Source organism: Acartia tonsa, chromosome 4 (genome assembly GCF_053477335.1).
Source record: "Acartia tonsa isolate MP-2025a chromosome 4, ASM5347733v1, whole genome shotgun sequence".
NCBI lineage: Eukaryota > Metazoa > Arthropoda > Copepoda > Calanoida > Acartiidae > Acartia > Acartia tonsa.
Genome location: NC_137263.1, coordinates 28,384,692 through 28,407,536, shown reverse-complemented (window position 1 = coordinate 28,407,536; position 22,845 = coordinate 28,384,692). Strand labels below are relative to the sequence as shown.

General features: G+C 29.1%; 1 protein-coding gene across 1 annotated transcript; it reads right to left on the bottom strand.

Annotated features, from left to right (window-relative positions):
• Positions 1-5,630: 5,630 nt before the first annotated feature.
• On the bottom strand, positions 5,631-22,826 carry LOC145318077 (dnaJ protein homolog 1-like). Its single transcript, XM_080159420.1, has 12 exons — positions 22,646-22,826; positions 21,972-22,077; positions 20,497-20,550; positions 16,651-16,711; positions 12,097-12,170; positions 11,741-11,974; positions 11,437-11,499; positions 8,859-8,921; positions 8,564-8,644; positions 6,951-7,064; positions 6,019-6,147; positions 5,631-5,868 (listed from the first exon to the last, which is right to left on the bottom strand). Exons 2-12 carry the CDS (start codon positions 22,074-22,076, stop codon positions 5,761-5,763), a joined length of 1,086 nt encoding a protein of 361 aa, XP_080015546.1. The 5' UTR covers position 22,077; positions 22,646-22,826; the 3' UTR covers positions 5,631-5,760.
• Positions 22,827-22,845: the final 19 nt, after the last annotated feature.

Here is a 22,845-nt window from a genome sequence, read left to right as displayed (position 1 = left end):
ACAAAGTATGATGCAATAAGAAATGACTTGGTAGATCTGAACTTTTTATGAAATACTGCGATTTTAGTCTTTCTTTGAGCACATGCTTTAAGAGACTTTTGGCTGGGATTGAGTAAGACTCTCCTAAGCAACTTAGCGAATTCCGTATTTAAGTTGTAGCTGGAGAGTACTTTATTTATCATGTTTACACACATATAACACCTCTTATCTATTTACTTCTAAACCAGTAATTAATTTAATAAAGTAAAGTATGATAAAATCATATTCTAGCATAAACTATTCTATAACTGGTGTCCTTCAGTACGTTGTGATATCCGTCAATTATACCAAATAAAGCAGAGATTACATGGTTTGTGCTGAGAATAGTGCGCATTTTCAGGTATAAGATGTAATTGTGAAGATATTAATGACACAATTCTATCACAAAACAGCAGATATATTTTACTGTAATATAATAAATCTAAATTATTTTTAACAACGAAGCATCTGCACAAGAGTTTGTGTCTGTCTATTTTTCTTTCAGTAATGTTTTGAGGGTTGCCAATTTTTATTTCAAGAAGTGTAGATAATTCCCTTTCTTTCACTTAACAAACTTTTCACTCATATATTTTCCCCATATTCAAGTCACATTCTCATCCCTCACCTTTGCTTCCACGTCCCTTTTTAGTAGCGAAGCTACTCTATAATTCACTTTGTCCGTCCGTAACGCTATGGGGGAAATGGGATTTACTCAGCTCCTATATAAGATAGAAAGCTGAAATTTTTTGACAACATTCCCATCATTAAATTAACTATAAAACATCAATGGCGGTCGGACGGCTTTTTAGCAGGTTTTAGGCTATTTTTTTATTTTCCACATTTTTCCTCATATCTTTGGTGTTTATGGTCCGATTTTCAAAAATTTTTCAGTTAGATATATCAAAATTAAATTTACCGTCGTTTGAAGAAAACAACAATGACGGTCAGACTGCCATTTTGCAGGTTTTTGGCTATTTTTATATTTTTTACATTTTCCCCCATATCTTTGGTGTTTATGGTCCGATTTTCAAACTTTTTTCAGTTTAAGATATCAAAATTAAATTTCCCTTCGTTTGAAGAAAACAACAATGACGGTCAGACTGCCTTTTTGCAGGTTTTTGGCTATTTTTATATTTTTTATATTTTCCCCCATATCTTTGGTGTTTATGGACCGATTTTTAAAATTTTTTCAGTTAAAGATATCAAAATTAAATTTCCGCTTATTTGAAGAAATCAACAATGACGGTCAGACTGCATTTTTGCAGGTTTTTGGCTATTTTTATATTTTTTTACATTTTCCCCCGTATCTTTGGTGTTTATCAATCGATTTTCAAAATTTTTTCAGTTAAAGATATCAAAATTAAATTTCCCGTCGTTTGAAGAAAACAACAATGACCGTCAGTCCCATCCACGAAATTTTGTGCTTCGCTACTTATGGATGTTGTCATCCTTGTTTCTATATTATACTGTTATACTGCAATATTACCTACCATTATCAGAAAATGATAAAACTGTATAATACGAGTATTTATCATATTCATTCGAAACCGATTAATATCCGGTGGATTAGAGCAGGTTCTCATCCATACGAAAAAACTATGTCTAGCATCGTGTTATATCCAGTTTTCTATTAATATCTAAATGTACAATCATAAGATTAAAACTAGTGTTTGTTTAACTTAAATTACAGCTGGCTTCCAAATGGCTTGGAGCAAAGTCTCTGTTCGCACATTTAAAGAGATTCTAACTCTATAAATGTTTGAATGTATATTTGCTTGCCTAATTTCAAATAATAAAGCTCATGATGATGTATTTTTCCCTGTTACTTTAAAAAAAATAATCAAACTTACTTAAAAATTATTTTATGTTTTTCAGCTAAGCTGTTAAATCAAATAGAATTCTCTAGAATTAAATATTAGAAAATATTTATTTCCTGATGGTGCAGAGTAGAATTGTATAGATTTAAAGTTAGCACCTTTATTTTAAATTATGAGAAATGATAAAGAATATAGGGGAGAGAAAGTAAGACCCTGACCCAAATTCTGAAAGCAATAAATTATGCAGTAAATATAGTTTGGTTGCTACAAGGGGATTTTCAACTAATCACAACTTTGTTTATCTTTAACCTTGATTCCATATTTATAGTAATCTATTTATTTTGTAATAACAAAATCAATAAATTAGAAATATATAAACTTTTTTGATGAATGGATTATTGAATATATAGTGCATAAATTTTCAATCATATATTACTGAAATATAGTAATACTAAAAAATCCGTCAAAATGTTGTTTAAAATCCACAAAGGTAGTTTTATTCTGGCCATTACTACATAACATTTTGATATTTGGTTCAAACTATATTACACCTCTATTGTGGATAGATTTGGAGACACGATTTCTAGACCCTTACATTTAGCATTTTCTCGTGATGAAAGTACATTTAGCCTTTTTTGTGTTGGGAAAACTCTTGGAAAAATCATTTTACGGGCTTTATTAAGAAATACACATTTAGATAACTCGCTAAGCCCGCATAAAGTGACATCCGACTAGGATGCGTCGTTAAGGATGTGGCGACGATTTTCGGCGGCAAAAACGGGGTTCGAACCTCTTTAAACATAAAAGTGGCCTTGGGAGTCATTTTACTGACTTGACCTAGAAATACTTTTAGAACTCCCAAAGCCCAACTAAACTAGCATTCATGTAGGACGCACCATTACGGCGGTAGCGGCAGATATAAGGAAATGATGCGCCATTCAAGACCAAGAGCTCAATTATGTGTTGATGCTAAAATGGGTCATTTTGAGCATTTTGTCCTCAGAAATAATATATGATCATTATATTTGTAAATGTTATGTATTATGTTGTATAAAAATTCTAAAAGATTTATATATTAATTGTCTTGTTTTTTTTGGTACCTGTTTGCCATTTATCTCTATGGGCAACTCATGTTGCATTTATTAGATGCTGTTGTAAAGAGTGAGGCAGAAGAAATAAATGGGAATGAACAGGTTTCTACTTTTGAACCAGGTGTCCAATGTGTTGATCTCTCAAAAGACGGCTGGTATGTCTGTGCCAGAATTGAGTACATTATTGTGTCAGCATTACTAACTAATCTAATTCCACTAAGTGAGGTGAAAGTGAAATCTAAGACATTTAGAGATTGAAGAATATTCACCTTGTGGGACACCCTGTTTCATTTCGAGGGGAAACTTTAAGCCTCTGAAGACGACATAAGTGTGTCTGTCCCTCAGGCAAGAACACAGAAAGCTCTTAATAAAGCCGTTGAGTGAAAGGTCTAGATTATCCTTCAGTAGAAGTTGATGGTCAAATGTATAAAGGCATTGCTAAGGTCAATGGCTAAAGAGACTGTGCGGTCAAAAGGTTTCTTTTTGTTCAGTACATTGGTGATGTGGTTCATTATGTCTTGGCGGCCTGTGGTTGTGGATCGGGCATATCTGAATTTATGCTGGTAGTCAACAAGTTGAATGAATTCATTGAGAGATGAGGGAAGAGGTGCTTCAAGAATTTTTGCAAGAGGAGAAAGAAGAGTAATGGTCTGGTAGCTTAATCCTTCATTGGTTGGTTTGCCTGGTTGAAGTAAAGGGATGGTTTAACCCTGTTTCCAGATTCCATGAATAATACCAGGGTTGACTGATCTGTTGTAGAGTGCTGTCAGAAAGTTTATGCAATTGGGGTCAAATGTTCTCGAGCAAAATTTAGGCTTTATAGCTCATGGATTTCTGGATATATTTCTTTACCTAAGAAGGTGTAAAGTGAACCTTGGATCATTTTGAATTTTCTAGGGAGTTTCTCAGGTTTCTTGTCGCAGGAAGGGGTGTATTGTTTGTTGAACTTTCTTATCATTTTTGGTGGGTCATTTGTGACCTTGTTGTAGAATTTAATGCACTGATTTTCTGGTTGTTTAGATAGGTTTTTCAAACCTTAAATTGTTTTCCAAAGTTTCTTCTCGTTACTCAATAAAGGTATTGGCACCCTAGGCAAAGCATTAAAACCTGCCAGTTGGAATGTACACTCCAGCAGCGTTTTGGATATTTTTTGGCATTGTGAATGAATTGACGAAGTTTTCTTCAGTGTGATTTTTAAAGCCTTTCCAGTCAGCTTTTTCAAAGTTGACATACGTCTGCTTCTTTTGAATGTCTGCAGAAAAGCTGATTACAATGGGCAATTACCTAATTTGTCAATGTGTCCTTTAATCAATAAATTTATAGAATAGATGTATAAACAGATTACTAAATGCTTTTCAATTGCAAGGACCTAAAATTCTGCAGACGAGAAATAATTTTATTAAACTTTGCTTTCTAAATTCAGCTGTATCATGCTTTCTTTTTCTTTTTGAAAAGAAAGGGACAATTTTAATAAAATTAGAAAATACAATTATAAAATATGGACTTCAAGTACGAAATCTAAGATCTCTGTTTTTACGTCCCTGATCTCTGAAAATAATTAAATTTGCGTTAGATCTAGTGCATATAGTCCAAGACTATTAGAGGAAAGAAATAGATCAGAAAAATTGTCCAATCCATATTTCATATATTACACCACATACAAAAAAACTTAGCTTCTTATTGGCGTTAGCCTCCCATTCATATATTGACTATTCTGATAACAAAAAGGTAATTACAATTTATTATTAAATTTAAAGCCTTATTTACAATAATAACAAAGGCAGCTAGCTCTAGATAACATATCAATTAATAATTATAATTTGTCCAAAGAATTAGTTTTATTTATTCATGATAAACTCCTGTATTTTTATCACATCATTCAAGAATTTATCAACCTGCTTTACTTGTGTTGTTGGCACTTAGAGATTATACGGCTTAGCTCATACTGACATCAACACCTATTTTTATATTCTTTATTTGGGCTGTATGTGATAGCGATATTGAGATAGAATTATCTCATATATCACCTATATTTTTTGTACATAATACTTGATTTTTTTTCTTAACAGTACTATACAATAATGAGAGATGGGTGCTGTGGTATTTTCAAACCTTCGTATTGTCATGTTTTACCTTTACCTTAATTAAAATTTTATTAAATTTATAGTATTAAAAATGCGCGCGAAGCGCGCAAAATTTTTTTTTAATAGAGATTTTTTATTATTGAGGGGGTATTTACCCCCCCAAAATTGTTTGGGGGGGGGGTAAATACCCCTCCTAAATGGTGGTGCCTAGGGCAAATGGGGGGGGGGGGGGGTAATTCGTTTTTGGGGGGTAATCGCCCCATTACCCCCCCCCCCCTTGGACGTCTATGGTGGAGAACCAATTTATTTTCTTTTTCTAGTGGGAGAAAATAAATGAATTTTTACGCTTTTTAAAATGACAAAAAATAAGGGCTATAAACCCATAAATGAAGCATTTTCTAAACTGGCCTTAATATGATTTCGCCTTATTTTTATCTTCACTACTTATTGATATTCTATCCAAAATTTGGTTTTAAAAAGACATAGCGAGTTAATCAACTGTTCAGTTTTTATGATCTTTGTGAGACAGCAAGTATGGCAGCGAAGATAAGTAAGAATGATTCATAAGCTAAATAAAGAATATCTGTACTTAATTACATTTAAGAGGATTAGAGAGTAACTACTTAGTACATGTTTTAATTACCATTAACCAATATATAAAATAGCATTACAATAATCATTTATAAAATATTTCGACACGTTCTTAGCGTATTATTTTTTGTGTATGTTTTAAGAAGCAAGAGCTTGGGATTATTTTGTTGGAAGATATTCAAACATGAGATCCTTCGTGCTCTGGTTTAGCTTGTCTGGAAATTGTATATCAAAAGAGACTAGAATATCACCGCGTTTTGATGGTTCCTGAAATTTATTAAAATATTAATACAGTAATCTCTGATGTGCTAGAGGTAAAATAATTACCAATGTAATTGTTTAAAGTAATCTAATTTCCAGTTTTAATTAATCGAGTATGAAAAACCGTAATTATAGAAAGAAAAAAAAAATATTAACCTTAGGATAAGGGAGTCCATAGCCAGGAATACGTTTAACAGTTGTAGGCTTAACTATCTCGTTGGCAAGATTAAGGGGAATTTTTTCTGAAGTCAAGGTTGGTATGTCAACTAGAACACCACAAAGAGCCTAAATAAAATAAATAAAATATCTATATATTTATATATTTTTTTCTTATCTAGTTCCTAATTTAACCAACACCCATTAGAAGCGGCGTATATGATCATTATTCATATTTTCATGGCATTTTGACAGACAGACAAACTGAGCAGATGGTCGAAGGTAAAAAAAAACATCAGGAAATTTTCTTTTTGTTAGGTATATTGCATGTTAAAAAAAATAAAATGCCATTCTGTTTTTTTTTATTAATTAAACAAACAATTAAAGATTTTATAAACTCATAATTACTTATGTTATGTTTTTTTTTAAATTGAATTGAAAATAAAGGGAGGTTTTTTTCTCTTTTTGCCGAACCCCATGCGTGTAGCCCAAACCTTGGAGGGGGGCTATACCAACGGTGTCCTAATCCTGCCGGGCTTTTTAGTACCGGCATAATTGAACCTTACCTAGCTTAAGGTAAGAATTAACACAAGGAGAAAAGTTTTTTTTCTTCTATTTATCTCAAAATAAGGAGAGAGTGTTCTGTACTCGATTAGGCACTTTGAGGGAAACCGCCTGCAACTTTGTTTTTGGCGTAGAGGGTTTCGATCTAATTGGAGGGATGTATGGTGTCCATAATTTAAAGTTAATTGGTAAAAAGTTATCACACTAAAAATGTCAAATATTAGAAACTTAAAATCTAACTCCAAACAACAGATTTTTGGCATTCTTTGTGCCCTTGACTATAAAATTATATTTACCGTCAATAGAAACAGATCTAGCGTTTATTTTAGGTAAATTACATTTAAAAAGATTATTAGAAATTGAAATACCTCTCTTAAGGTGATTTTGCATATGTGTCTGAGGTCTGATCCCTCGCGTTTAAAGTGAGGATGAGGTTTGTCCCGAATAATAAAAACAATGTCTGCAGCAATCTTATTTGGAGCCTAAGGAAATAAAATATTATAAAATGTAAGTCAAATAAACTGTACAATAGTGTAAGAAAGTGAGCTGAAATGGTAAATTATTTTAAAAATAGAAAGAAGTTGTATCAACTTTTTTTTTTTATAGCTAGCCGGTTCTTTAAGTAAGTAGTAGATGTAAAATTTTTCATAGAATTCAAATATGCAATCGGTTTTTTTGTAGACCTCTTATTTTTTAAGTAATTTAAGTTTTTTAAAAAAATAATTAAGTCGGTTTTAAGGTACTAAAACGCAACAAAATAAAAGAAGAAAATGGTCAGTAAGAACAAAAATAGTAAGATCTTTAATTTGACACCTTACTTTTAAAATTCTGTTGAGTAATTATTGAAAAAATCTATTTTTTTAACCTCGGTATAATAAAAACTTTAGACCTAAATATTTTCTCAAACAGACATAAAAAACATGGGTTCATATATACCATTAGAATCAGAAAAATATTACGAATCCATTGTAAGCAAAATTGAAAAAAATTAAAAAATTAAAAAATTACAGAAATGGCCAATTATTTTTTTTGTTCAGACAACACTATTGTTTTCCCTTTTTTACCCCCTCTTTATCCCCTCTTTACCCCCTTCCCATTTTTATACTCAATTGAAGAATTAAGACGTTGCCTGTACAACATAATATGATATTTTCATATAATTCCTTTTATTGTAGTTTATATACTATATTGTAAACTTTTTTTTTCAATTTTGCTTACAATGGATTCGTAATATTTTTCTGATTCTAATGGTATATATGAACCCATATTTTTTTATTTGTGAAATAATAAAATTAAGTTCAAAGTTTTTATTCTCGTGGGTTTAAAAAAATCGATTTTTTCAATAATTACCTGACAGAATTGAAAAAGTAAGGTGTCAAATTAAAGATCTTACTATTTTTGTTCATAATGACCATTTTCTTTCTTTTTTTTGTTGCATTTTAGTACCTTAAAATCGACTTAATTTTTTTTTTTTTAAACTTAAATTACTTAAAAAATAAGAGGTCTACTAAAAAACCGATTGCATATCTGAATTCTATGAAAAATTTTACATCTACTACTTACTAAAAGAACCGGCTAGCTATAAAAAAAAATAGTTGATACACCTTCTTTTGTAAAATTCTTCGAAGACCATTGTATTTTAGTAGCACAATGGGTAAACAAAAGACGAGAAGGCATTAAAAATTAAACAACTTTGGGTAGTATCATTGAATTTAGATTTTTTGGTTTAAGATTAGTAGTGTCCAAACATTTTAACTAATAATATACAAAAGGAGTAGTATATTGGGGATGTATATGAATTTTTATCCATTTTATATCCCCTTCCTCCTTTTAATGATAATTGGGGGGGGGGGGGGGGATTAACTCCAAACCGTCTGAATGTCTGTACATCATCCGAATACACGAATTTTCCGGATTTTCTTAACAACTCATTCCCTTATCGCTAAAAAAGTTAAATATAGTGAATAATTGTGAATATGACCTGGTCACCTTCCCTCTGAAAGGTTATTTTTGTTCCTGACTTCCATCCAGGTTTTACATTTATGGTCAGCACTTTCTCTTCCTACAATATTTTTTTTCAACAAAGCGATGACATGAAGTAAAGTTTTTATGTAAAGAATTTTTTAAAGTATTAAAATAAAATATTTCCTTTTATTAAATAAAAATTCTAACTTCAGGTTGACAAAATATTGATACAAATTCATAATTTGAGATATTTCATACATCCTCAACATTATTTTTCTGAAACATAAATACAAAAAAATGGCGCAAGTTACCTTTCTAGCAGTACCATCATTTGAGACAACCCTTCTAGAAATTTTCATTCTCTTGGTAACACCCTGAACAGATTTGTACTTAAAAATAATTTAAAAATAAACGAATTGATGCATATTTTAGCCAAAAGATAAGGTTACAGTTAGGTTAAAGTGATCGCGAATTTAATTTTTCAAAATGCATTTTCGTTTACCTTTTCGTATTTTTAAAGTAATTTTCAAAGTATAATGCCTTAAAAGTTCAACTAAGTTAGAAAAAAATCAGTTTAAAATGCAAAGAGTATTTCCACATGAAAATAATGTTAAAATCTGTGCAAGAATTAAATTATGAAATAATAAGCTATTTCTTCGCTCACAGATAAAAACAAAAAAAACAATACTTAGGAAATATTTTTATAATACATCTCTAATAATATTTGTCTTCGAACTTTCTTTAAAATGTAATGAAAAAGTTTGGTTTATTTTATAAAATTATTGACCGAATTTCGGTATGCTTGAGCTGGTATAAAGACAATAGAAAAAGTGTTTAAATCTATAGAAAGAATGATATTTAAGAATTAAATTGTTTAAAAAGTAAAAATGTATTATATTTGCTATATACTTCAGCAAAAAATTCAATCATTTTATTAAAGTTTTTCCATAAAAACAAACATTATTTTTTTTGTTCCAATGAAAAGTTATTGTAATTTGTCACACACACACACACATACACACACACACACACGCACACACACACACATACCTTACCTATCTTGCCACACACACGCACACACACACTATCGTAGTATAACACACACACACACTTAACGCACCACCCACGAACCCACTTGCTACATAAATAACCAGGGAATTAGAGGCATAAGACAATGGCCGATAAATTAATGGATATTTTCAATGAAAATATACACAAAATTACCCATTTTGTAAACAATATTTGGCGGTTTAAACATTTGGACACTCAAAGTAATAAACCAACCAATTAAAATTCTATGAAAGTCCCCAAAGTTAATTAGCCAACTAACAAAATGTCATTAACTTTGGGAACTAATGTAATAAAAAGCCAAATATCCATTTCCTCCCTGCATACAATTATGTACGTACAGAAGGGTTGTACAGAAGGGTAGTTTTAAATGAAAAGATTTAACAATATCCTAATTTATAAAGTTGTAAGCTTTTTTTATCTGTAGAGAAAGGACCGCTGAAACGATATGGTTCACTTTTACAGTGAAGCTTCTTATAGTTTTTGGGAAAGGTTTTAGGCTATTTTATTTTTATTAAAAAAGTCGTTTGTTGGTTTTAAGCTATTTTTCTGCCCTTTTATAGAAAAATATAAATTTATATTTGGTTTCTTTTTATACATTAAATAATATTTATTTAACAACTAACCCCCCAGGTAAAAATCTGAATGTGTGAGAAAGAAAAACAGAGAGAGAGGAGAGAGAGAGAGAGAGAGAGAGAGAGAGAGAGAGAGAGAGAGAGAGAGAGAGAGAGAGAGAGAGAGAGAGAGAGAGAGAGAGAGAGAGAGAGAGAGAGAGAGAGAGAGAAGAGAGAGAGAGAAGAGAGAGAGAGAGAGAGAGGGGTTATACTCAACAAATGCCTATCTTAGAAAACGCTTATAATAAAAACTTTGGTTCATGGAAAGGATACAAATACAACAAACCCTGCAAACTTGTTTCCTTTCCATGACCTAAAACTTATAAATTATTTTGTGTTTTAAAGCTTATTTTGAATATCTACTATAAGTAGCCCTCTTTCTGTTTAAGTTAATAAATTATATTTAAGTAATACACACATCCTAAATATAAATTGTTAAAATAATGTAACAGGATGTCTGTATGTTTGTCTGTTCTAAAGGATCTTGCTAACAGCTGAACCAGTATGGTTCTCCTTTACAGGGTAGCTCGTCATAAGTTCTTGAAATGTTTATAACTATTTTGGAGGAGAATACCACCACCCTCCAAAACGATTTATACATTATACATTAAAAATTTTAATTTTTAAAATTTAAATTTTTTATGGAAGTTTGAAGCTTTTTTAGCAAGTAGTAATTATTGAGATAGGATGAGGATGCTATGTTACAATCGACAACTATAAATCAGCTGACCTTATATCCATATTTGGTAATATCTTTTTGATTATCCGTAAAAATCGTTTAATCTCCCCGTAAAAAGAAATTATAAACCTTTTTGGTTAGTTTGATATGTATGTAACAAAAGAATTTATTCTACTCTAAATTTGCAAGTAAACCTTAACAAAAAGATTGTTATTTGTCGATTTTGATAGGTTTTAAGATATGTATAATAAAACACAAAATACATCAATGTTTTCAAGGGAATAAATTAGTTTTTTTAAAGTTTGATTTATTTTAAAATGGGAAGTAATTAAGACTTAATTCTCAAAATAGTACTCTTAAAAAACATTAATCAGTGACATATATCAACTTTTTCCCAGCTTCGTGAACACTTTAATAAAATTATTTTCCTAACAAACACGGGAATATCTACTGTAAAGGATCCAATTTTTACCAAACCTGTTAGAAAAAAGTATTAGGTAGTAATTGCATAGGTACACAAATAATTACCTTACAAATATCATCCAAAGATACATAAAGATCATGCTCTACAGGGGGATCTTGTTGTTTATCCTACAAAATTCAAAATGAAATATGAGAAAAATACCAAAAAAACAGTAGGCTGTATTTAATCAGCTTATTAAAGTATCTGAAATCTTATCCAAGTTTTCTTTGAATTAAAACTATGCAATATTGAAAGAATTTTTTTTTATTTATGCCAAAAACTGTAGAAAAATTAAAACCAATTTTGTTTGCATTGGAAAAATATCAAGAAACTTCTAAATTTCAATGTGAACAATTATGTTGTATTTACCTTCCTTGCTCCAGTCCCTGACCCAACATTAAAAGATTGGGACCGGAAAGGTGTTCTACCATGGTTAAATCCACCACCAAGTCCAGATCCAAGACCTCCAATACCTCCAAAAGGATCGTCCTTGTCCAATCCATCCATACCATCTGTATTAAAAAACTGGTTTCCACCCATTCCTGGCATGTTGAAAAAGTTTTCAAATGGATTGGAGGTCCCAAAAAATTGAGCAAATGTAGCCTAAAAATATAAATATATATTTGTTGTATCATATTTTGTATACTTTATGGAATGCAGATTTGTGATAAGCACAAATATAATAATTTAAATCTATTTATATTTGTGTAATAAATTATTCTTACTCTTGGATCTCCATGAAAAGTATAATTTGACGAAGAGGTGCCCGTAGAATTTCCCATATTATTTCCAAAACCACCTAAAAAGGAAAACAAACTTGTATAATAACGCACGAGTATGTGAAAAAGCAAATTTTTAATTTCAATCAAGTTTGCTTTTTTTGAAGAATTTCGATATATATGTATATATAAAAGATATATATATAAGATAAAACAATAATATTCGAGTATGCTTATCTTGACATGCCTGTCTTAAAAGGATCAAGACAAAGTTTAGTTGTACAAACCGGGAACAACGCTGTATGAAAACTTAAAATGTCCTATAACTTGTAAATATTTCGCGGAGGCTTTTGGAGAAAATTAGTTTTGGAATCAAAAAGCATCCACAAGGCGTTGACACACAAACATGTAGAAAAAAAATATTCTTGGAACTTTTGCTTAATTTCAAAAATAATTCTGAGTGATTTTTCTTGCCATTTTTATGAAAAGATTTGCTAAGATCATGAAAATTTAATATTTCATAAATCCTATTTTGTGTTAGAAAAGATCCTGAGAATTGAAAAAAATAATCAATTCAGTTCAATGTTTTCAAAAAGCCTTAATTGAAATATTTTAAATTTTATCAAATTTGTTTGAATAAAGCACTTATTCATTCATTGTTGATATGGTAGTAAACTTCGTCTTTAATTTAATACATTTTAAGAATATATATAAAAATAAATATAATTCGATTGAAAAATAATATTATTAATTTTTCTTGGCATGCATTGTATTTCATTTGATTTAAAGTTTCAAACTGAATATTCTCAATAAAATCCATGCAAATATTTACAAATTAGCTTAAAATTTGACTCATTATCAACCAGAATTGGCCCTGATGGTCTTTTTCAACTAATTGTCTTGATTCATTTCAAGGTATGCGTGTATTTAGTAGCGAAGCTGCTCTTTAACATTTAAGATAGAAGGCTGAATCTTCTTCTCATTATTCCCTAATTATTTAGCACAATTAACTATTAAATAGCCATAATGGTCTGTCTGTTTTTTAGCAGGTTATTTTTTGCTATTTTTACATCTTTCACAATTACCCATATGTTTGGTGTTTTTGGTCCGAATTTCCAAATTTTTGCAGATAGTACTATCAAAATTAAATTTCCTGTCGTTCTCAGCATCCAGTATAGAACTTACTTTGACCCTCTATATATCAGTCATCTTACAATATGATATTAAAAACTTTTAGAAATAGGATGGAAAGGTTTTTTGATTTTTTCTTTAATCTATTATTGATCTATTTAATGCTTTTTAAAATCTACTTGTCCGTATTCTTATCCATATTTTTTTCATCTTCGCCACTTATGGATGTTGTCATACTTGATATACATATATAAATACGTATGATGTAATTTATTATATTCATTATTTCAACCTTATATTTTGGTCTTGTATTAATTAAACTGTTAAAAGCTATCTTTATAATGAAATTGGATAGGCTAAAAAAGAAACCAATGGTGACTTAACAAAGGACAACTTTGTTCATAACTAGACTAAAAACAGTAAAAAGGGAGAGATAACAATTATGATACATTCAGTAAAAACAAACTTTACTTAGTTATGTGTTTAATTATTATGAACAACAATAGCACCAAATTTAGATTTATTCCAACCCTTTTCATCCGTGTGTTTTCCTAAAAGTACTAGTAAATTAAGTTTGCGGATGAATGTATTTAAAAATGGTACTCACTGTTAACCTCCAATTTTAAGTAATTTTAAGCAGGGACAACGACCTAGCAAACAAATCCATATCTAAATTCTAGTAATAATTAAAGTGCGAACGGAATCTTGTTGGGCAAACAATATTTTTGATAGTTCAAATATAGAATAGATTCGTCATTATCGGGATATAAAGCAAATTTTTTTAGAAAGATTCATATGACCCATACATTGGTTTATCCGTCGGTCTGCCATTAACGTTTTAGAGTTATTTCATTTTTATTAAGGAAAATATTATTAGGTATCTTGGTTTCTATAAAGGCTTTAAATTATAATTTTTTGGAAGATTCCCATGACCTATGCACTAGGCTATAAAAGTTTTCCGGAATTTTAATAAATATAATAGATTTGGAATCTGCATAAAATTTTAAGGATTTTTTATAAAATTCGTTTTTTATATAATTCATTATTTAAAAGCGCAAATCCAATTTTAGTTAATAAATTTTGACCAATAGGATAGGTGGATTGGAAACTACCTGCGCTCTAATTGGTTGAATGATGTACGTCACTTAAGCTTCTCCAATCAGAGCGCAGATAGTTTTCAATCCACCAATCACAGATGTCAAAATTATTTAACTTAATTTGTATTTGCGCTTATAGATAAAGAATTATACAAAAAACGAATTTTATAAAAATTCCTTAAAATTTTATGCAGATTTCAAATCTATTATATTTATTAAAATTCCGGAAAACTTTTATAGCCTACTATGCAAGAACCAGACTAAACGTTTTGTCTATTGGTCTGTTAGTGATGCTTTAAGTCATTTCTTTTTTAATGAGGGGAACCTGATTATCTTGGTAAAGATTCATAATACATTTGAATATCCACTCAATACATTGTTTTGTTCGACTGTCAGTTCTTGAGATAGATGACTGCTTTTTTATGAATATTCTCATGACTGTTAAGCATTTAATCAATAACTTACTTTGTTCGCACAAATATCTTAATAATGCTACGGGGAGAGATTTTATTTCTGTGAGGAAATGTGCTTCTATAGAAAATGTATTCTGAAATTAACCTACTTTTTCTACTTCTTCTTCAATGACAAAAAAAGATAAAGGCATTTCAAAATGATATTTTAGGTAGATAAAAATTTTTGAAAGTTTTCCCGAGCTCATGATAGAAATTTTACTAATAAATTACGTTAGCTTGAAGCAAAATTATGAAATTTTGTTGTCACAACGTTAGGATGCCTGTAACTGATTACAATTTTACAATAAAAACACCTCTTTTCATAGTCAAAATATTTTAAATAAATTCTGTTTAACTTTTCATTTGTAAGAGTAAAATCAAAGCAGAAAAAAGTGAAACTAATACAAATACAGTTTTTTTTTTTTTATGAGAACTTTTTTGAAAGTAATTTTACCCCACTTATAGTTATCAGAATTTAATGATTAATGACTTATTTTCTTCGGTTTTTATAACCATTTATAGAACATCAAAAAAATATTTCAGTTTTTATTAAAAAAGTAGAGTAAAATAAAAAATTCAAAACCAAGGTGTCAACATCTAAAAATGGTTTTAGCGCATTTTGCTCATGCTCAAATCTTCTACCCTTTGCAAGAATGGCTGCAAAACGCTTTAAAGTTGAGATACAGAGTTAAAAAAAGATACAGATACTTTTGGGGACATGTACTAGAACATATTAAAGTTTGAAGGCCATATTTTAACCAGGGAGGGAGCACTGGCCCCCCAAAGTGGACTACTGAAAATCCAATTTTTTTCTTGCAAATCTTGCAAAGGGTAGAAGATTTGAGCTTAAGAAAAATGCGCTAAAACCATTTTTAGATCTTGACACCTAGGTTTTGAATTTTTAATTTTACTGCACTTTTTAAAAAAACAGAATTTTTTTTTTGATGTTCTAAAAATGGTTATAAAAACGAAGAAAATAAGCCGTTAATCATTAAATTATGATAACTATAAGTGGGGTAAAATTGCTTTCAAAAAAGTTCTCATAAAAAAACACACTGTATCTACAGATAATCAGCTGTGATTGCTTGTTTAGCAGATTCAGCCTTCTAATTGGCTAAAATACTAAAAGCTGGGATTCTCAAATTTTAGTACTCTCATTACACCGCAAAGTTAAACTGAATTTTTGAATGATTTTGTTATGAAAAAGGGTGTTTTTATTGTACAAATATAATATTTACTGGCAATATAACTTTAAGTTTATAATTTTGCTTCTAGCTGACATAATTTCATATTGAAATTTCTATCATAATGTAACATAATGTTACTAATATAAAAATCCCCCCACTCCCTCTCTATTGCATCAACTATTTATGTTAGTGTAATAATTTTTTAAAATTTCATAGATATGAAACATTTTTACATTTATTGTTATTTTAGAGAAATTTATTTTTAAAATTTTGGGTTTCAAATTGAATACTTAATTTTATAATAATTCTTTTTGTTGTATGACCAAAGTGAATCTCAGATCTGGCAATCTCTAGAAATCTTTCATAATTTTTGAATATTTTTAAAAATTGAAATTGGCATGGGGAGCTATCGCTATATTTGATGAAAGATGGCAAAATTTGACATAAAAAGACTAACATACATCATACTTCTTTAGCAAATATACATCTGTTGTATAAAAATTGTCTAAGTAGGGCTAAACTTTTTTAAGTTTTAAGCACAAACAGAATAATTCACACACAATTTTTTGAAAGCACTATTTTGATTGTCCCTATTGCCATACAAATGAAGAGAAAGCATTAAACAAATTTGTAATTGGTTGAAAAAATAAAAAAGAATATGCACTATATTTTTTAAAAAGGCATAAAATTAACCTGATAGCCCTTCCTCTCCATACTGATCATAAACATCTCGTTTTTTCTTGTCACTCAAAACCTTTAAAAAAGAACAAATAAATTGGACAATTAAAAACAAATTGGTTAATTATCTAAAAGATTTGAAAACCTAAGTATGTTTATTGTATATTTTAATGAAATTTTCTGCAAGCCATTTGGATTTTTAAATATATGAGACCCCAAAAGGCGTTGATTGACATTATCATGGTTAACATTGGGCCTAGTAGCGGTATGCTAAGTGCATACCATCAACGGACATCGATACACGGATATAACCAACCCATTCTAGTCAGGGAGTAAGGGAGGGGACAATGGATCAAATATTCAATTTTTAGGAGTCTCAGACTTTGGGTACTGGCTTAAAGGGAATGTACAAGAATTTAGCAGTTTCTAACCAACTTTAGGTACTAATTATAAATGACATCACCTAAAATAATGCATTATCTCGCGGCAAACTAGCGCGTTCACAAAAAGATAAACAATAACAAGCAGACAGAATATTTTGATTTTGAAAATAATTTAACTTTTGTAAATTGAATCATTTTAATACATTTTTATATCTAAATCTTGTTTAATATCTATTCCAGTTAGTGTGTTGTAGAAATAAATTATATTAAGATAATTATTAGTTATTGTGAGTGAAGCTTTCCTTAAATTAGGTCCCGCCCTCCGTACGTCCATAACGGTTAGCTCTTTTCGTTACTTTAGACATGTTAGATGTTTCTTATCGATTTAATCTAAAGTAGAAAGTTTTTGTCTTTATCTTAATATTTCGGTAATTAATGATCCGATTGATTTCTAAAGAAGGTGTCTTAACTTGTTTGCTTTTTATTTAAGATAGCTAGTCGGTGTTTTTAGTAAGTAATAGATGTAAAATTGTCCATAGAATTTAGATATGCAATCGTTTTTTTTTGTATACCTCTTATTTTTTAAGTAATATAAATTTTTTTTTAATTTAAGTCGGTATAAGGTACTAAAACGGAACAAAAAAAGAGAAAAAATATCTATAATGAACAAAAATAGTAAGATCTTTAATTTGACACCTTACTTTTTTAATTCCGTTGAGTAATTGTTGAAAAAATCAATTTTTTTAACCTCGGTGAACGAAAACTTTGAACTGATTTATATCCTGAAATAGGCATACAAATATGTATTTATATATACCGTTAGAATTAGAAAAATATTACAAATCCATTCTAAGCAAAATTGAAAAAAGTAATAAAAATAAAAATTGTATAATATTAAAAATGGCCAAAAATATTATACATTAAAGACAACCTTTACTTTCATTATTCAGCTGTGAATTAATTTAGCCCAATCTCAATTTCTATTTTACATTTGTTTGTTATGAAATTAATATTTAAAGAAATACTTTTTTACGATTTATTATCTTTATTATTTTTTAAATAAAGTATTTGATTTTTGTTCTAAATGATCATAAATAAGTCATCTAAAATGAATGGCCCTCTTTAGATGAAAATGGAAGCTGAAAGCTAGAAAAAAAAGTCTATATAAGTTACCTTTACATGGCAGAAAGAAATTGAGACATAGCTTAAGTAAGTGTTAATGCCAGTAATTTAAAATATTTTGGCAATTTTCATATAACTTTTTATCATAGTTTATTTACTATTTTTTAATTTTGCTTAGAATGGATTTGTAATATTTTTCTCATTCTTAAGGTATATATATAATACATATTTTTACGCCTATTTCAGGATATAAATTAGTTAAAAGTTTTTGTTCACCAAGGTTAAAAAAATATATTTTTTCAACAATTACTTAACGGAATTTAAAAAGTAAGGTGTCAAATTAAAGATCTTACTATTTTTGTTCATTATGGCTATTTTTTTCTCTTTTTTTGTTCCGTTTTTTTAGTACCTTAAAACCGACTTACATCTTTTTTAAAAAAAAACTTAAATTACTTAAAAAATAAGAGGTCTACAAAAAAAAAAAAGATTGCATATCTAAATTCTATGGACAATTTTACATCTACTACTTACTAAAAAAACCGACTAGCTATCTTAAATAAAAAGCAAAAAAGTTAAGACGCCTTCTTTTAGGGAAAATTCTTGAAGTTCTGAGTTGTTCAAGGTTTTTTATCATTAAAATCCTAAGATGGTTTGATACTATTTTTCTGTCTTGGATGCTAGAGGCGCAGATACCAGTTATCCTAAGATATGTTTCTTGAACTTTAAAGATCTTTAAAATTAAGATGTACTTATGTACCTTTTTATTTATGTAGTACCAAATTTTGTCGCAATGTATCTCTTTTTTATTTTGTTAAATGAAATAACTTGTGTAAAAAGTTCTGTACAAAGGTAATTGTTTTAATAAATTTATAATCTAACTATTTAAAGGTTTTTTCATGTCTAAGCTTTGTAATAAATACAATATAAACTTTGGGTAAAAGTAGTTGTAAAAGAAAAATGGTCTGATTTCTAAATTCTAAAAGTTTTAATAATAACAATTATGGAAATGAATTTCAATCTAGGGGTTTTGATATTGAGATGAAAGTTATTAATTTCCAATAAAAGTTGCTACATTGGAAATACTCGTTTTATCTGGAAATATCTGGGTTTTCAATCTTAAATGGTCACAACTATGAAATTGAATTAATTGCCCATTGTTCCCTCCCTTACTCCCTGCATTGTAGTACACAAGTAAAGAACGGTTCGGTCCTTCCGTCTGGAACGGTTAGCTCTTTCCGTTAATTTAGTCAGGTTAGAATTGCCCCATCGACTTCAAACTTGGGATGGTGATTCCTGTAGTAGTAAGGTACAATTTAGAAAGTGTTATCAACTCTCTGATCGCTACTAAAATGTCCGTACGTCCATTTAAAATATGTTGATTTTTAATCTTTTAGACAACAAATTTTTATTTGATATAAATATCCTAAACATCGGCTTTTTGGAATACGGATTTTCATTACAACAAGGTACAATATTATAAGCGAAGCATCTTTATAATCAAGTACTGAAAATTTAAGTATGTTTTATCAATGCTAACAATGATTGATGGGTTATAAAACGATGGTTAATGCACTTTTGATGTATCAGCTGTGCACTGGATGTGGTCTCAACTTCTAGGGGTCCCTTTAAATTACTTTTAATTCTGACAGGCAAACTCTTTATGTGTCAAAACATTTACGAAAAGATTTTTCAATTTTGTCGAGAGAAAAAAAATAACTTATTCAAACATAAAGTTCTGTTTATAAAGCAATGTAAAAAGTGACATAACTTGTTTATAATGTTTATATTAACAATCTAAAACATTATGTGCATATGAAGATAAGACGTATCAGGATATTTGCAATGATTTCGAATTTTTAAATCAACGTTAACATTAAAATTTAATGGTAAAAAATCAGGTACAAAATAATTTTGAAAGCGTATAACTACCTAAAAATATCATTTATTGTGCTGTCTTTAAGAAATGTTATCTAATGTTAACTAATCCTAATTAAAAGGATGTTTGTTTGTTTGCCTGTTTGTACCAAAGGATCTCGCTAACCGACGGTTCTCCATAACAGGATAGCTTTTCAAAGATCCCGGGAAGATTTATAACTATTTTGGGTAACCCCCCCCCCTCAACCCCAACCAATTTTTTTTTACTTTAAAAAAATATAAAATAAAAAAAATTGGTTTTAGGATTTAACTCCCCCTTTCTTAAGCGCCCCTAGAGGCCTCTGGAGGGCGTAGCCGCTTGTATTATATATTGTATTATTAAATTCTTTAATCCCGTCCAGGCAAATGCATATCATGAATTTTACTATCCATGTTATATGTATGTATATAATCATATACTATGATAAAAATTAATTCTTACCTCATAAGCTTCTGCTATTTCTTTAAATTTTTCTTCGGCTCCTGGGGATTTATTCTAAAAAGTTTTAAGTTCTAAAAGAAAATTAATGACAATACATGTATGTTATACGTAAAAATTCAAAATATAGGTAAAGCAAGAGTAAGAAAAAAATCAGTTATTTTTATATATAAAATTATTCTTAATAAATTATTTGCTTTATAAATTTTGTGGTGTTATAGTAAGATAGATATTAGATAATTTTGTAATATTTTCCTAAAGAAGGTGTATAAACTTTTTTTTTTATAGCTAGCCGGTTCTTTTAGTAAGTAGTAGATGTAAAATTTTTCATAGAATTCAGATATGCAATCGGTTTTTTTGTAGACCTCTTATTTTTTAAGTAATTTAAGTTTTTTAAAAAAACAATTAAGTCGGTTTTAAGGTACTAAAACGCAACAAAATAAAAGAAGAAAATGGCTAGTAAGAACAAAAATAGTAAGATCTTTAATTTGACACCTTACTTTTAAAATTCTGTTGAGTAATTATTGAAAAAATCTATTTTTTAACCTCGGTTTAATAAAAACTTTAGACCTAAATATTTTCTCAAACAGACATAAAAAACATGGGTTCATATATACCTTTAGAATCAGAAAAATATTACAAATCCATTGTAAGCAAAATTGAAAAAAAGTAAAAAAATAAAAAATTAAACAAATGGCCAATTGTATTTTTTGTTCAGGCAACACTATCGTCTTCCCTTTTTTACCCCCTCTTTACCCCCTCTTTACCCCCCTCCCATTTTTATACTCAATTCAAGAATTAAGACGTTGCCTGTACAATATAATATGATATTTTCATATAATTCCTTTTATTGTAGTTTATATACTATATTGTAAACTTTTTTTTTCAATTTTGCTTACAATGAATTCGTAATATTTTTCTGATTCTAAAGGTATATATGAACCCATATTTTTTTATCTGTGAAATAATAAAATTAAGTTCAAAGTTTTTATTCTCGTGGGTTTAAAAAAATCGATTTTTTCAATAATTACCTGACAGAATTGAAAAAGTAAGGTGTCAAATTAAAGATCTTACTATTTTTGTTCATAATGGCCATTTTCTTTCTTTTTTTTGTTGCATTTTAGTACCTTAAAATCGACTTAATTTTTTTTAAAAAACTTAAATTACTTTAAAAATAAGAGGTCTACAAAAAAACTGATTGCATATCTGAATTCTATGAAAAATTTTACATCTACTACTTACTAAAAGAACCGGCTAGCTATAAAAAAAAAAGTTGATACACCTTCTTTCGTATACTTAAGTAACAGGATGCGTTTATGTGTGTACACTAACATCTTCAAATTGGATCCTTCAACATTTACAAGCAAATTTTGTACTAGACAAGAAAAGTTAAATTGCTATTCAACTTGGAGGGGGGGGGGGGAGGGCTTCATCCACAATTTAAAGTTTTGTATAGGTCTACGAAATTTTTAATTTACCTTGTCCGGATGATATTTGAGAGCCATTCTCTTGTATGCTTTCTTGATCTCATCCTCTGTAGCTCCTTTCTGGATGCCCAGAATTTTATAGTAATCCTTACCCATCCTAAAAAAAAATTTCTTTTTTTAAGTTAGTACACAATTGATCAATATACAAATAAACAAAGATGACAACATTTATAAAGCGAAACTGAAAAAAATAGAATGTCAGACAAACGATTTTAACAAATACATAGAGTAACAACGCATAAACAGATATACAGGGATAAGCAATGTAGAAGTTTGGAAATAATTCTGCTTTGTAAACTGATTTAATTGTCAGTTAGGCCAGTTTCCATGCAATTTCTAGGTGTCCCTACTGGTCACAGTACCCTGCCTGTATGAGTATATTATAGAAAAGCTTCGTGTTGAAAAATATTTTTGAGGATATAAATATTTTATGTCCTAAAAAGCAAAATTATTAGGTAGTTTTAAAAACCCGATGTTTTTTTATTGATTTTTAATGTGGATCGATAATACTAGGTTGAATAGTTTTTAATTGTTTTAATATCCTGGTATTCATTTTGATAACAATAAATAACTGAAAAAATGTTTCAAAGTTAATCAGTAGTAAGTAACTACATATGTAAAGATTTAATATATCAGCAGAAATTAATTTAAATAAAATTGATAACCTGTTTATTTTTATTATGTGGTTGATGATAAAACTTTGATGGATTATAAAATTTGTCTGTCTATCCCATTGTTCATAGTTGATGCAATATTAAGTAATATATAAATTACTAATTCTTGTCACACCTAACTATAATCACAGCATCAACTAAATTACAAAGTCAATGCCCATCTTTATATTCTGAAATTTGTAAAAATAAAA